The following is a 16,581-nucleotide window of genomic DNA, read 5'->3' as shown; positions in this document are numbered from 1 at the left end:
AGTTGATTTTAACTTACAAGAAAAGTTTAATTTATTTTAACTCTTTATTTTCTTCTTCTAAGATTATTTATCTCTGAGTTTATCCAAAATGACCCATCTTGATAATTCAATTGCTTGATAGGTGAGTGCATTGTAACAAATGAGTACGTATTAATACTATAAATGAAATAAAGACCGCAAATATAAATCTCAAATTGATGGAAGTAAAAAGGCCTCCCTCTTTTCTCTACGCTAGGCTCTGTTAGAGTTTGCTATGTCAAGCCTTTCATCTGTATGCAGCTTTTGTCAGTCCTTTATATGATTTTTTTAGTTTCGAGGTTGAGGATGAGATGCATTAAAGAGAGTGGGAGTTCAATTTATGACGAGATCGTAGTAGTCATAGGGGAAGGCAATGTTAATGAAGGTATCTTGAGGTGTGAAGAGATCCGTGTTGAGAAGATTATTAATGGAAAGTTTTTCAGAAAGGGGATGTTAGTCAAGGGTTAGCTAATGGCTTATCTATGTAGAGTTTAGGGTTGAGGATACAGAGCAGAAGTTATTCCAGTTTGATCTTGAAGTTTTTATTTTCCTTGTGGTGAAGGGTGGGTTGATGGGTTCATTAGAACACCTTGTTATTATGCAAAGATGGCAAAGAAATGGTGCGACTTGAATTTTGAATACAGTTTGGATTCAGTTTTGGCAATCAATCTAGTTGTTGCACATTGGCTTTGGTTTGTGGCTCATAATTGAAACTACGCTTTGGCAAGCAATGATGTGATGAAGGCCGAAGTCTAAACATGGTGTTTTACTGTTTAAGCTCTGTTTGTTTTATCATACAAACGGCATTTTCACAAATTCCAATACAAGAACATACTTTAAGAACCACTTTTTTCGTACTTTTTTTTTTTTTGTAGGAACCAAGTTTAAATATAAGCCATTACCACAATTCTACAATTTTTAGTGGTCTTCTGAGTCACGAGGAATGAACATAACAATATCTGATAGAATATTTTCTTAAGGAAATGCAAAACTTAAGAATTTCACAAGATGTCTATTGGAAGACTAGTGGATTAGTCATAACAAAGGAGGATAAATAGATCTTCTGGTTTTATCCCAAGTTTTATTTTTGTTTTTGAGGAACATAGGTTTAATGCATGTCTCTGTTGATCATATTCAATACACTCTATCCAATCGTGCCCATGATTTTGTCTCGAGACATGACAAAGGTGAATCCATCTTCTTCTTTAAGCCTCTACTTTTATTTTTAAGGGAGGGGGATTTAGAAGAAGCATACAAAAAAGATAGGCAACCACCTACTTGAGAGATATGCGCATTAGCAAAAAAAATGGAATATATATGCTTTAGGAATGAGTTGAGATACGGAATGATGCATGTATTATCTCTTCCTAGCTTTTCTTTCTCTCTTTGAAAACTGCTTCATCCTTCTGCTACCACTTGATTCTACACTATTGTCTTGCAGCTACTTGAGTATCTTCTACTGTATTGCAACTACTCGATTATTCTGCACTCCCTGAAAACCGCTTCATCCTTGGATTACTACTTGATTCTACACTATTATATTGCAGCTACTATCAATATAAATCAAACTCACCCAGTTATCTCCTATGTTTCTTCTATTCTTGTTTTGAATTGGCTGTCATCCCAGGCTTCTTTTTTTTTTTTTTTTCAAATATTCATAGATTAAAAAAACCTAACAGCAATTACAATCAAAGGATACTAAGTATAAGAGCTTTACGACAATGCACAATAAATACGCAGTAAAAGATCAGGCATCCATACTTAATACCAAATACAACTTAACAATCCTTAAACACTAAACACAATATAATTAAAAACAAATCTCTCACTTTCCTCAAAACAAATCCAACCAGTACAAAAATCTAGAACACGAGTATGAAACTTCGCAAAAGAAGAGAAAAACATCACAAGAAAACGAAAAAAGAAAAACCCCACATGATGGGATAGAGCCCCGCACAAGGAGAGACCCTAAAGATGTTGTCACAACCTCTTGTATTATGTAAGAATAAGATAATTATGCTATAGTTTCCTTTTTGTGGCGTTAAACCACGGTCCATGTTGGATGGATACCACTATTCCTACGCTTAAAGAACTAATTTTGACTATATTTAATAGAAGTAGCTTGTAACTTATTTAGTAACAAGTAATTTATTGACTTCATCAATAAGTTTATAGAGTTATTTGATAAATAAAAAATGAGAAAGGATTGTAATTTTTAAAAGTTAACTTTTCTAAAGCTATTTGAAGAAGTGTGTAGCTTTCAAAAGCTCCTACTAATATTTTTATTATATTTTTTATATTACATTTTTTATTTTTTTTTTAAAAAAGACAACTTATTATCTCACAATTAAAATCTTATATACATACGTTAATCTTATTTTCATTTTGTTCTTTTCACGCTTCCAATAGTTTTGATCCTTTTTTTTTCCCTCCATTTTTTTCATTTATCCTCTTATTTCTTCTATCCAAATGTATTTTATATTTAATAAAATGACTTAGAATATTTCATATTCAAACATATGTAAAGAAAAATTATTTTTTATATATAATTATTTAATTAATTAATGGATGGTAAATAAACAAAATAAGTGATTCTAATTTTAATATTATATTAATTTAATATTAGATCTCCTTTAAATCATTTAACACATCAGTTAATTGTACAACTATTTTACCAAATAAATTTTAATTTTATTAGTTACTTATACAACTATAAATTTTCAACTACAAATTCACAACTTTCAAGTAACTTTAATAAAAGCTAGAAACTCCAACTTTCAACTCATTTTACCAAAACATGGTATTTATCTTTGTTAACACTGCTGTCATGATAACGTGTAGTGGTTTAACAAGCCATACCTATAGTATATGACAACACAAGGAAACGCCGCTAGGCAACAAGAGTAGAGACTGGTGACTAAAACTTTACTGTTTGAACATAAAAAAAAGAAAAGAAAAAAAAAACCCTTGGAGTATTTTAAGAAGAGAGGAAATACCTATTTTAATTCCTCAAATAGAAAGTAACAATCACCTTAAATTATATAAAACAACAATAGAAAACAAAGTAAAAAAGAAAAAACTGAAATGAGTGTTTTTCAAAAAATTAACCACAATAAAATTTTTATAAAAGTCAAGAATTAAAATAATGAATTATAATTTGAGAAGCCAAAATGAGTATTTACCGATTTAGGAGAAGAAATATCAATTTAAACTAAAGTTGACATTAAAACACCTAGATCGTTCCCTCGTCGTTCAAAACTCGCCATTTGGGTTTTGGTGCAGTAAAACTCGTGAAAGCAATATACACCAAATTGTACGGTCGTACAGGTAGGTCTACGAACACCCTAGGTAGAGTAATTCAAGGTCCATAGTATTTACGTATCTCGTGAGGGAGCCTAGAATAGCTCCAATTTGACGAATGCTAGCTACCCCCAACGAGCACCGAAAAACAGAGATCACATACGGTGCTAAATACGATTTAGATTGCAAAAGCTTGTGGCAAAAATAGAATCCACCTTTAAAAAGGCAATGCATTTGAAACTCCAGGATACAAGACTATCATCGTCCAACCATAATCGTAAGTCATTTACTATATAATTTTACAATAAATTCAAGCAAAACATCATCAAGTTATAAGAAATATGGAACGCCTGTCCTCGGTCCCCTCATCTGGTTGTTCTCCTCTGTTTCAGTGAAAAATTTAACTTCTCTCTCCTATTACAATAAAAAATGTAAGTGAACACATAAAATGCTAGTAACTTCTAAAGCATGATCACAGCCATGAAAATCCAAGCATCATAATTTTACAACCATTGCAACATCCAAGTATCATCCACGCTACAAGTTTATAATTTTTATTATGCCTGACACATTCTGTACAATAACAATTTTATTAGCAAATAAATAGTTGGGATACAGGATGTAAGATAGCAGATTCTACTATCCCAGACAAATCCAACATCATCATCACCTTAATGGCAAGTAACAGCAGCCGCTCAACTACCACCAACACCAACAACAACAATAAAACTTTATCTTACTAGGTGAGATCGGTTACATAGATCACACAACGCCATTGCGCTTGATCAAAAACCAAATTTGCAAAAATCTGATTAATCAAAAGATCTCTTTAATAACTTTGTATAAAGTTCTTTTAGGTCTCCCTCGACCCTCTTTACCGAACTAAGAATCATACAATTCACTCTCCTTACTGGCACCTCCAAAGGTTTTCTCTGCACATGACCAAACGACCTTAGACGATTTTTAGTCATTTTTTTAATTATAGGTGCTACTCCAATATTCTCTCGAATAATATTATTTTATATCTTATCTTTTCTTGAGTGTCCATTCATCCACCTTAGTATTCTCATTTCTGCCACTCTCAATTCCACTTTTTTCTCATGTTCCTTTAAGGCCCAGCATTCCCTACCATATAGGAACCAAAACTCACAAATATTAACGAGTACAAGAAAAGTACATATTTTTGTTATTTAGTCCCCATAAGACACGTATTGCTTCTCTGTACAATTTTCCAAAGTGGCTTTATTTAGTAATGCTAGACTGCTTGACCCAACATGTCGCCTAGCTCAAAAAGCCCTAGTGCAACTTGACAAGGATAGATACCCCTTGGGAGGATTTATACTAAACAACAGGTGAGCATGATGTATGCTTATTAATATACAAAAATGAAAAGACAAAAAATTCAGAACACCATTTGAAAAGATTTTCCACTATTAAAGTCACTAAAAGATTTGATTTTATGCTAAAAAGATCTACGACAAAAGCTATATATATTTTACAAAAGTCGATAAAAAAGTATTGCTATAACTGCAACAACTAAGCCTTATCCCACTCAATGAAGTCAACTATATGAATCATACAATACCATTGAACTCGATCAAAAACCAAGTTTAAGAAATTTGGTTAATCAAAAAAGACCTTTTTAATAACTTCATTAAAGCTTCTTTTAGGTCTCTCTCAACCCTTTTTTACTGAACTAAAAGTCATGCAAGTCACTCTCCTAACTGGTGCCTCCAAAGATCTGTTCTACACAGTGACCAAATCACCTTATGCGATTGAGTCATCTTTTTCATTATGCGTGTTATTTCAATATTCTCACGTATACTATCATTTCTTCTATCCTTTCTTATACAACAACCCATCAACCTTAACATTCTCATTTCTACCACTCCTTTAAAGCCCAACATTCACTACCATATACGATAGCTTATCGTATTGCAGTTCAGTAAAACTTTCATTTTAGCTTAATAGTTACTATACGATCACAAATAACTAGATGTTTTCCTTCACTTTAACCATCCAACCTGTGTTCTAAGAGCAACACCTTCATTAATTTCTCCATCATATTGTATAATCAATCCCAAGTACTTGATCCTAGAAACTTGTACTATAATATTATCTCCAATTTTAACTTTTAACACACCATCCCCATCTTGTTTTTCTCTAAATTTACAATGCATATATTTTGTCTTACTCTACTAAAGCGAATATCCTTAGATTTTAAAGTCTTTTTCCATAACTCAAGTTTAGCATTAACTTCTTTTGAATCCTCAACCAACACTGTCATCCGCTAAAAGCATACACTTTAGAATAATCTTTTATATGTCACTTATAAGAACATCTAAGATTAGATTAAACAAATAAAGACTCAAAGAAAAGCCTTAATATAAACCTATTCTTATTGAAAAGTTCTTAGATACACCTCCAGAAATTATCACACAGATAATTACCTTCACATATGTCTTGTATAGCCTAAATATATGTTATACAGACCTTTTTCTTTTCTAAAGTCTTCTATAACATTTCTCTAGGTATTCAATCATATGTTTTTTCCAAGTCAATAAAAATCATATAAGTCATATTCTTTGTAGCGATATTCTTTTATCATTTTTAATAAAAGATATATATCTTTTGTTGTAGACCTTCTTGGTATAAAACCAAATTAATTTTCTAAAATCTTAGTTTCTCTTATATTCTATGTTCAATCATCTTTTTCCACAACTTTGAAGTGTGACTCAAATTTAATTCCTCTATACTTTGCACAATTTTGGAAAAAGATTTATGTATGGTTTTTATTAACTTAAAAACAGCATATGATTATGTACGAAAAAAGTGTTGCAGAAGGTTTAAGAAAGAAAATGAGTTCATGTAATATACTAATATATATATTCGAGCTATACAAAACATGTATGAAAGGATAACTACATGTGTGAGAATTCTTGAAGGCATGTCTAAAGACTTTCTTATATGAATAAGTTTACATCAAAGCTCCACCTTAAACCTTTACATATTTAACCTAATCTTAAATATACGTACAAGTGACATACAAAAAATTATTTCAAGTGCATACTCTTTGCAAATAAGAGTGCTGGTTGAGAAACCAAAAGAAGTTAATACTCAACTTAAGTTATGGATGGAGACTTTAGAATATAAAAGTTTCACTCAAGCAGAAGTAAGACAGAGTATATACATTATAATTTTAGCACAAAAAAAATGACTATGCTTTGAAAGTTAAAATTGAAGATCATATTATACCACAAGTCTCTAAGTTCAGATAGTTGGGGTATGAAATTAACAAAGATGTTATTTATTGTACAAGTTGGGTGATTAAAGTAGAGAAAATCATCGACTATTATTTGTGATCATAAATTATCTATCAAACTGAAAAAAAAGTCTTATTGTATTGTAATGTGACTAGTTATTGTATATGATAGTAAATGTTAGACCTTAAAAGAACACAAAAAAAAAAGTGAAAGTGACTAAAATAAGAATATTAAAGTGGATGGATGGTCACATGAGAAAAGATAGAATAAGAAATGTTTGTATATGCAAGAATATTGGAGTAGCACTTATAATGAAAAAGGTGACAAAATATCATTGAAGGGATAAGATTTGGTTGTTGTTAATGTTATAAAGTCACTAAAAGATTAGAAAGAAAAATATAGAAAGATGTTGGGGCAATTTATGTAAACTTTTGGAAGAAGTAAAACATATGTGAAGGGAATGGATCCTCTCTTTTTAAATTTTCTTGTAACCTTGTTGCGTAAAAATTTATCTCTATCTCTCTCTTCATAGACATTAAATTGGCGGGATCATAATATCAATAGTTACGAATATTTCTGGAGAGAGTTTTCACATGACAGGGTCATGTGAAAATTTAACATGAAAGGATCCATTTTTGTCATATGAATCTTTATTCATAGAGAAATTCAAACGATAAAAGTCAAAGCACCAAACCCATACAGCAACTGCAAGTAATTTATATAGGTCAACACTCTAACTACAAACCAATTTGTAACAATGTTATGTTATAGTCAAGTAACTGAGTAAGTACTTACATTGCAATAGTTATCTATCCAAAATCTCTAGTGTAAATAAATAAATAAAGGCATTAGTATTTTCTATCACAAATATTCGGTCTCAAATGAAATATGTCTTCACATTGTCCCTGTATAATCTTCCATTCTTCACCAAAAGGAAAATTTCAACATGGTAACAGTAGCATTGTGACCTAATGCTGAGTTTCCACAGCAATTTCAAAAATTTGGAACGGAGTTTACTTCCCACAATTTCACTCTTTTTTATGTTGGAATCATTCTAGTTTATTTTGTTCACTATCTCCTTCCTCTCCTGCCTTAAACATTTCACTTCCCCCATTTCTTTCATTGCTTTGAGAAGCCTAAAAAATGTTTGCAAGCCATAGTTCACAAAGCCTAATACAGGTGGTGATTAGTAAAGCTCTCTAATTTACAAATTTTCCTAGTTTAAATTTGACAATTCCTATGTTAAGTTGTTTATATGTAACAAGCAGAGTTACTTCAGCTTGAGTGGGTGTGTTGAGAAATAGGAATGCTTTTAGTTAAGTAAGCATTTACTTGTAGTTCAACCAAAATAAAGGGTTTGGTTGTCAATATGTGTATGAATCTGAGTGTCATTCCACCCAAGCTATTCCATCCAATCCCTCTGTAATTTCTACATAAGTCATGTTTTTAGCATCAATAAACTAGTCATCGTTTTATATGATAGTAATGTATCACAATTCATCATCAATAAACTAGTCATCGTTTTATATGATAGTAATGTATCACAATTCATCAAAGCCTCAGTAAGTAGTCTAGAGAAATATTTCATACATTCCCTACATCTCCCTTTTACCATTTTTCATCTGTGCCTTGTAATTTCAACTCTACAAGAACATATATGTAACTTCATACATAACTTTATCAATACTTTTATAATGTTTCTTTATAAATATTTTACAGGATTTTAGTTTGTTCGAAGTTTAAACCCATGTACAACCTGGTTATTTAATCCATATAAAAATCCAGGTATGTTAAGGCCACTAAAAAAACAAACAATAAACCACAATCCATAATCAGGAGAAGCAATAATCCTGCCTAAAGAAACACCTTTTAGCTACCACCTCATCATGTATTCACATTTCAGACTTAGCAAGCAGCAGCTTGGAGACAATGCAATCACCACACTCCCCCATCTTCTTTTCTTCCTCAAAGATTGCTCTCTCAGAACCCAATTATAAATTAAAAAAATCTAGCGATCATGAAACTGATCATTTTGAATCCAGAAGAAATAATCAGCAGAGTGCAGAACTCTGATTCTACCAGTACTTGATAAAAACCTCGTAACAGTCAATAAACATTAGTTTCTTTGATACACAAAAGGTGACTGACCACATAGTATGCATGTCAGTATTCAAACTGTATTTGACTCACCATCTATCCCTCAATAACTCATTTTGTAGCAATATTCAAATATAGAGAAAAAATGTCCCCACTTCCAACATCTGTAGGGGTAGGAAAACATGTATTCTTCTCCATCTCTCAATTTCTCTAATATGAAGGTCATTCAAGAATGAATAATGTTTGATGCATCAAGGAAAGAGGCCATGATTTATATCACACAGATACAAGACATGCAAAAAAAGAAAGGCATCACAAAGACACAAACATTGCGAGACTGAATGATCCAATAACCAACCAATATAATCCTGAAAACATATTTAAAAATAAAACAAGCTTCAGGTGACTCACCATATTTTCATTGAAACTAAGAATAGAAGCTACATTTCCACAACGGTAACAGTAATTAGGTGCAGACCACACCTGCAAAATTCAATAGAATTATTGCATTGACCTCAATTTTCAAATGAGACGATAACTTAAATTTTTCAAAAGTTAAACACAACAGCAATTAAGCTTTATCCCAGAAGGCACAATTGCCTAAATGCATTTACCCTGTCAGAAACCAAGTCATTAGTAAACCATTTAGAGCAAAGTCTTCTTAAATAATTTCTACCTAGTTTTCTCAGGTCGTCTCCTATCCACATTTTTTGGTCTTACTAATAAATTTCCCCATCTCCTACAAATCCTCGCTCAAGGCATTGTTTGGAACTGCCTTTCCCAATAAGTGCTATTCCACAAGTTGGAACCTTATACATTGTAGAGACCCCTCAAATGTTAAAATCAAGCTTGCTTACAACTTGAGCCACCTCTCCAGGGTTTCCTCTACCCATTTTAATTGGACTATTTCTTGCTAGAGCTTCAATCAGTCTTCTCACTTGACAAACCACCTCAAAAAAACATGCTAATTAAAAGAATGAAAAAACATGAAAATCATAAATTTTCAAAAGAAACAGATACATACAGTTACAAGGCCTTTATCTTGGAACATGTACTTAAGACCTTCTTGAACAAGTTGGTGAGCCCGACAAACAAGATCAAGATTGTTTATGTGATTGAACTGCATGAAATCAATGCACTTGTAAAATCCAGACGTAATTTTCAATTCAATAAGCAATAGACAATTAAAATACTTTACCTCAGAAGTGACCCGGGATCCAAAAAGCCAACCTGCTCCACGAGGACTGACTGCCCATGTTTCAATATCTTCAGGATCACTCCACATCAGATCACAAAATGGCCCCTCATGAGGAATTTCACAGTTCCTTTCAATAACCCTTATCTGGCATATGACAATATTTAAACCAATACCTATATTATTCACAGTTCACCTTTAAAAACCAATATTTCAGTTATACAAGTAATGGTTGTCAAACTCATGAGTCAACTCGGACTGAAACAGGTAAAAGCTTCAACCCAAGGAAAACAGAGTCTAGGTGCATGAAAACTCCTCAGTGAGTAGACATGGATGGATCTGGGTAGATACCCACATAAACTCATTAATCAAGGGCAAGTCAGAGAGTCCACTGGGTCATGTTATTTTTGCCTAAAATGCAGCAGCTTTTTGTATTCCTAAGTCAGCTAAAGTTTTGCATAACGCAAAACAGTTCATTTATGCCTCACCTTTTTCAACATTTAGCATCATAGCTTGACCAAAATGCAAACTGATCCACATATCCATTGATTCATTCCCGTCACTGATAAAGCTCAAGTTGCCTATTCATTGCCACCAGTGTCAGAGCTCAGGTAGCTCATGCATTATGCATTTCACAATTAAAGTGTCTGGTTGCGTTGCTCAACCAAAGTTGCAGCCTCTCTCATTCTGTTCTGGCTGGCTCTGTTAGTCAAAGGTTGTCCTTATTTTGGTTCTGTTGCTCCTCCTTGCTGTTTCTGTTGTTTTCCTTTCATGGATTGGTTAATTTTGCGGTACAGTGCACTTTGTTGATTGATTAATTGTATGGTACTGCTTTTTTCATTGATTTTCAGGTTCAGTGTAATACTGTGGTTGATTTGTTGATTGTAGTGTTTGGGTAAATTGCTTGCCCATATGAACTTATGATATGATCATTTATGTATGATTTTAATCTGTCCTGTAATACTTTGCCATGTGGTTTGCTATATTATGAAGTTGGAATGTTGATTATTTATTCTGCATGTTGCATTAAATTCTGCTTGGATACTATTATAGGTGTTTTAAAAATTACTTTGGCATTAGGTAACGCTTTCTGAGTTTAGAAGTCTAGTCTAAAGAGGCTCTACTAGTTTATGTAGACCCTTGAGTTTGACAACCTTGCAAAAATAACTGTAAAAGAACCCAACAACCTATTAAGTGCTTTAGTTGCAGTGTTGAAAAAGCAACTTGAAGAATATAGACAATTTTTATTCAAGACTTAGATTTTGTTACTTATAAAAACTAAATTCAACAAATTCATTAAAATGAAACAGCAAACAATTTCTAAAGTCAAACAAAAAGTAAAAACAGATAACATTATTAATTCACAAGTAACAAAAATATTATTAATTCAAATTGAAAAGTAAATACGACAAATGAATCCAACTCTTTGCCAAATTATCAATTTGTCCAAATAGTGATATTTTATTCTCTTAATAGGCAGGGATGTATGGGGCAGAAGAAAGAACCAGCAAGCTAATTTAAATAAACACCTCACATCATGTAACAAGCTAAGATGTAACAAATATAAGCACATCATGATATGCATCAGCCCCACACATAAAGTATCAAAAAACAGAAAAAGCACAAGGCTAGACATATTCACAAAGACAAAGTTAATGTGGAAAATTCCAAAAACTTTATTTGAAAAGATATAAACCACATCAGGCCAAAATACATTTGCAAGTTGATGTAGCACAAATTTGGTTTTTCTTTATTTTTAACCAAAAAACAATATTTAAGATAAAATTCTGTCTTTTTTATTCTAACCAAGCCATTCAAATCCATGCAGTCTTAAACAACATTGAGTTTAACCAGCAACTGAATAGAGAACCTGATCAATTGTTCGAATGTCTGGAGAAAGGCCACCATGAACACAAAGCACCTGGATCAATCAGAGCAAAAACAAGACTTAATTTTTAACAGAACTCAATAAAAAATCTCATGCACTGCACTGCCCACATGCACATAAGGAATAGAAGAAGGACTGGGGAGTAAAAAAAGATTTACAGTTCCATCTATAATTGCGGACAGTGTAAGATAGTCAAAAACATCTGTACAATATCGCCAAGCATTAGCATTTCCATACTTTCTCTGGCATTCATCGTAAAACCCATAGACCTAGCAAAACATAAAAATACAAAATCAACATAAAATTGCAGAAACAAAAAGATAGTACAAAACACAGTACAATTTCTTATCTTAGCATTTTCACAATTCACATCTTATCTATATGGTCTAGCAATACAAATTCATAAATTTTGACATTTTACAACAGAAGAAAAAAACAAGCAAAACAAAAATGATAGATCACAAGTCCCTAAACAGCTCAATAAGTTAAATAATCAAAGAAATCCTAATCTTTTAACAACAAAATATCATAACTTCATCATATTTGCTAATCCAGTCAAACAATGGAGCCTGATTACAGAAGGTAGATCCATAGATATATAAAAAGGGCAACCTAGTGCAGGATGCTCCTGCCTTGTGCTTTTGTTTTAAGATGTGCTTCACTTGCTTTTAATGTTTCCTATCTGTGTATAAGTCTTTGAAAAGTAAGATAATCTGAAGTACCAAATGAACCATTATGATTCCTTGTTTCAAGTCTAACATAATGTGTGACTATAATAAAGGAATAAAAAGGCCTATTTGTAGGTTTGGTCCCCATACTTTTTAGCCTATGTGCAATTTTAGTCCCCAAAGTTTCAATTGCTTACATTTAGTTCTCTCATAACTTTCCAATTGTTCAAGTTAAGTCCCTCACCTCAAAATTCCATCCAAAGGTTTACCAAAAGGTTTACCATATCATTCATATATATAAATTACCAAAAGAAAATATGTATAAATATTTAAATAAAAAAAAATGCATAAAATGTAGTGGAAGGCACCTTTTTTTTATTTTTATTTAATGGTTTTATATAAGACAAATTACATTCACACCCCCTGAGGTTTAACCAAATTTCACTCGATACCACTCCTTTTTTTTACATTACTTCAACCTCCCCTGACTCACATAACTGCATAGGGATGGCTTGTGTAATTGAGAAGGGTATGCAGTGTTATGTTGTTAAATAAATTAAGGGAGGTTCATATAGGGTGAAGGAAAAAGGTATTGGATGAAATTTTATTAAACCTCAAGGGATATGAGTGTAATTTGCCCTTTTATTTTTTATTTTTTTTCCTTTGTGAATCTACACAAATCAATGTTATATCACACCTCTGTTACAGTTCTAAAATTCTAATAGTCATTGGATAAAATTTTGGCATGAGATTTAATTTGAACAATTGGTAAACTATGACAACTAAATGGTAGTAATTAAAACTAAGGGTGATCAAAGCACATAGGCCAAAGCACAAGGATTAGAAGTGCAATTAAGGCAAAAAAATTTTAAGAGTAAAACCAATTTTAGATCCCATGCAACTCCGGTTAGCTATAGGTAATTTAAAAGTCAAGGTTGTCAAACTCAATACTCACTGATGAAGCTACAATAAACTTCACTCGTAGGCTTGACTTGTAAAAGCTTATGTAAAAATATTTAAAAAAAAAAACTATGATAATATTCAAATAAAAAGTAAAAGCTTATCACATGTCATACTAGAGACACGCAGATATGGACTTGCATGCATGTAAACATGATGAGTTATCATTTGATTTGGCTCAAAAACTGAGCTCCGTTCACAGCATTATTAAAATCACATCAACTATAGTTATATTAGATTTTGCAACACCGTATATTTCTCTGCCAAGCTAAAAAGTCAGATGAACTATTTTCTGTTGTTCCAAGCATAATGAAATCCAGATGAAACATACGCATCTAAATGCATTAAACATACATTTTTCTTAACACCAGAGTGTCGCTTCTGGTGATTGGACGTGTGTTTATGAAATTTTAATATATATGCAGACATACACTTCATCAAGACACCACAGCGTAGCTTCTGGTGATTGGACGTGTGTTTATGAAATTTCAACATATATTCAGACGTACTGATAGGGCCCAAGATGAAGATGGGCCAAGGGAAGCTTTAGTCCAAGATGAAGTTGCTGGACCTAAGTCATGGAAAGTATATTTTCGTAAGAGAAACAAAAAGATGATGGGTGCTGAGTTGGCACAGAATTAGTTGGGGTAAGGAGTGTGCGGGTGGTTACATAGTGGGGGCAGAGAATGAAGAGGGTATCTTTTTGGGTATTATCTTTCTGTTAGGATGGACAGCCACTGAGTTCTCTATACGAGCTGTAGCTCTGGGTAGTGGAAGAACACATTTCTCCTCTATAATTTTCCTTTTCAATCTCATAACACACATACTTGTTCTTTGCTCTAGCGTTTTTTTTGCCTGCCATTTCTTGTTTTTTTCTAATTTCTGATTACAGGTCTGCATCACATACACTACATCAAGGCCCCTACTTTTTACACCAGGACCCATGACATAACATGCTGTTAGCTTTAGAATATGGCCTAATCCAGACATGCACCGTTGCTATTCAAAAGAGAAGACAAAACAAGTTACCCAGCAATATCAAAGGAAATTTTCAAGCTTCCACTAAGTCTAAAAATTTCAAGTTTCCAGTAGTGATGCACAGGTCAAGAACCAAGTCAGGTAACCCACGAATAAAACCCCACCAAGGCTAACTAACATAGTTCACATTATGTATTGCAGCAACCAGGTTTCCATTTCACATATTGCCAAACCTCAATCTATGAACCATGAGATTCTGTTTGCAGCCTGAACTACATTAGTTATCAAGGTCATTTTAAAACTTATACAACCATCTCTAAACCTTCATTGCAGTCTCTAAACCTTCTATATTACCTATTCATGTTAATAAATTTCAAAAGGACCAAATTTAAGATTACTAAAGGCTTAATTCAAATTCTTCTTTTAATCTTGACATTTATTGAAATTTGAAACTAACTATGTCTCAGTGATTTCAACAGCTCAAGCAACGTGGAAAACAACATAGTAAGAGGACATGCAATGAATGAAGTCATGCATATAATCACAACATCACAAACACTATCTAAGATTAGAATTGGCATATGTTAAAATGACATCCATGAAGCAAACAAACAATCAATGAGACATGTCAGGTAGAAACCTTCAATGAAGTTTCCTCTTTTGCATAAGTTGTTTACTAAAAATTAAATCCTATTAGTCTAGAAAAATTCATGCCGGGTAGAATTGCCATGTACATGATAGAATAAAAGCATACCTGTGTTAATTGTCTACTTTCATGGTTTCCACGTAAAAGGGTAATATTAGCTGGGTATCTATGAAATTAATAAAAAATAAAGGATGCATCAATAAAAAAAAAAGTAATTATGAAATCACAATAATTATAATTCTAGTTTCTAACATTTGAGATCCAAACACGATCAATAAATCAGAACCACAAGGAAGCTAAAAAAATAGCATTACTCGAAGTCACATGAACAAGTTAACGCAGATGCAAGCATACATGGAAACAACACATTACACACCTAGCTTTTAGAAGCAAGAGGATGGTGAATACTTCCAGACTATTGTAACCCCGATCAACAAAGTCTCCCTGCCACATTAGGAAGATATAGCACTCAAGAAACGAGATGCTGTAAAAATGCATGATGACACCCTCGAGTTCCAAAAGAGAAGTGTAGTATGTACCATAAAAATGTAATTTGTCTCCGGCACGTGACCCCCGGTCTGGAAAAGTTTCATTAGATCATGAAATTGACCATGAATATCACCACAAACAGTCACTGGACTATTCACAGGCTGCACATTTGACTCCTCAATAAGGATCTCTTTAACCTGAAATATTAATCGTCGGTTCAATTTAAATTTTAAGCTGAAATGTAAAACCTGCAACATGGCACAAGTTATCCCTAGCGCCAGAATTACAAAAAGAACAGTAATAGTACTGCAGATAAAACACAGCAATGACCAAAAAAACAAATGCACACAGCATATCCATCAATGACAAACAAAGCCCTAAAGTTTGTTTCTGATGCACATCGGCTCTTCCGATACGAAAAGCTGCGCAACTAACGAAAACAAGCAAGTGATTGATGTGGTTCGTTTGAACACTTGAAAGACTTAGCGTAAGCCGAAATAGAAATTGAAACTGAAACCCTAAATGGAGAAAGCGAAAAGCGAACAGAAAGCGTACATATTCGCAAAGAAGTTGAAGCTCGTCTTCGAGAAGATGTTGGCCATCCTTCACCTTTGCGATCCACTGGTCCAAATCCATCTCTCACTTTCTCTGCCCTCCGCGCTGCCAAACACTACTCCTAGTTAGGTTCCCCCCAGTCAACAATAAACCAATTTTTAGGATCTTATTATTGTTTTCTTTCTATTTCCATAACGAAATGAAATAACTCTGACCCATCACCAATGTTACCTATTATTATTATTATCTAAAGTGAATTTCACTTAGAAACAAAACTAAGAACCTTTAGGAATTATATTTTAAAAATTATTACTTATTTCTTTTTTAAGAAAAAAGACAACATTAAGTAATTATATATTTAAAAAATTAAATAAAATTTATGCTTTTTTTATTTGTGATTTTCTCATTTGGGTTTATATTTTTTATACTTTTTAATCAAGTTCTCCAAAAACTTTCTTCATTCTCATTTAATCTCTATAACAATTTGCTAACGTACCTCTCTATTACTTATGTGGCACACAAGT

At 32.7% G+C, this 16,581-nt stretch overlaps 1 protein-coding gene across 1 annotated transcript; it reads right to left on the bottom strand.

Moving 5' to 3' along the window:
- Positions 1 to 3,481: 3,481 nt before the first annotated feature.
- LOC113868397 (phytochrome-associated serine/threonine-protein phosphatase) lies at positions 3,482 to 16,269 on the bottom strand. The gene is made up of 10 exons (XM_027503914.1): positions 16,058 to 16,269; positions 15,553 to 15,699; positions 15,390 to 15,457; positions 15,122 to 15,179; positions 11,920 to 12,030; positions 11,744 to 11,794; positions 9,877 to 10,020; positions 9,703 to 9,798; positions 9,090 to 9,161; positions 3,482 to 3,732 (listed from the first exon to the last, which is right to left on the bottom strand). The coding sequence occupies exons 1-10, from the start codon at positions 16,136 to 16,138 to the stop codon at positions 3,649 to 3,651; spliced, it is 912 nt and encodes a 303-aa protein (XP_027359715.1). The 5' UTR covers positions 16,139 to 16,269; the 3' UTR covers positions 3,482 to 3,648.
- Positions 16,270 to 16,581: the final 312 nt, after the last annotated feature.

This window comes from Abrus precatorius, unplaced genomic scaffold (genome assembly GCF_003935025.1).
Source record: "Abrus precatorius isolate BTA unplaced genomic scaffold, Abrus_2018 Scaffold6, whole genome shotgun sequence".
NCBI classification, from domain to species: domain Eukaryota; kingdom Viridiplantae; phylum Streptophyta; class Magnoliopsida; order Fabales; family Fabaceae; genus Abrus; species Abrus precatorius.
The sequence above is the reverse complement of the archived record's forward strand: the minus strand, read 5'-3'. Positions and strand labels throughout refer to the sequence as shown.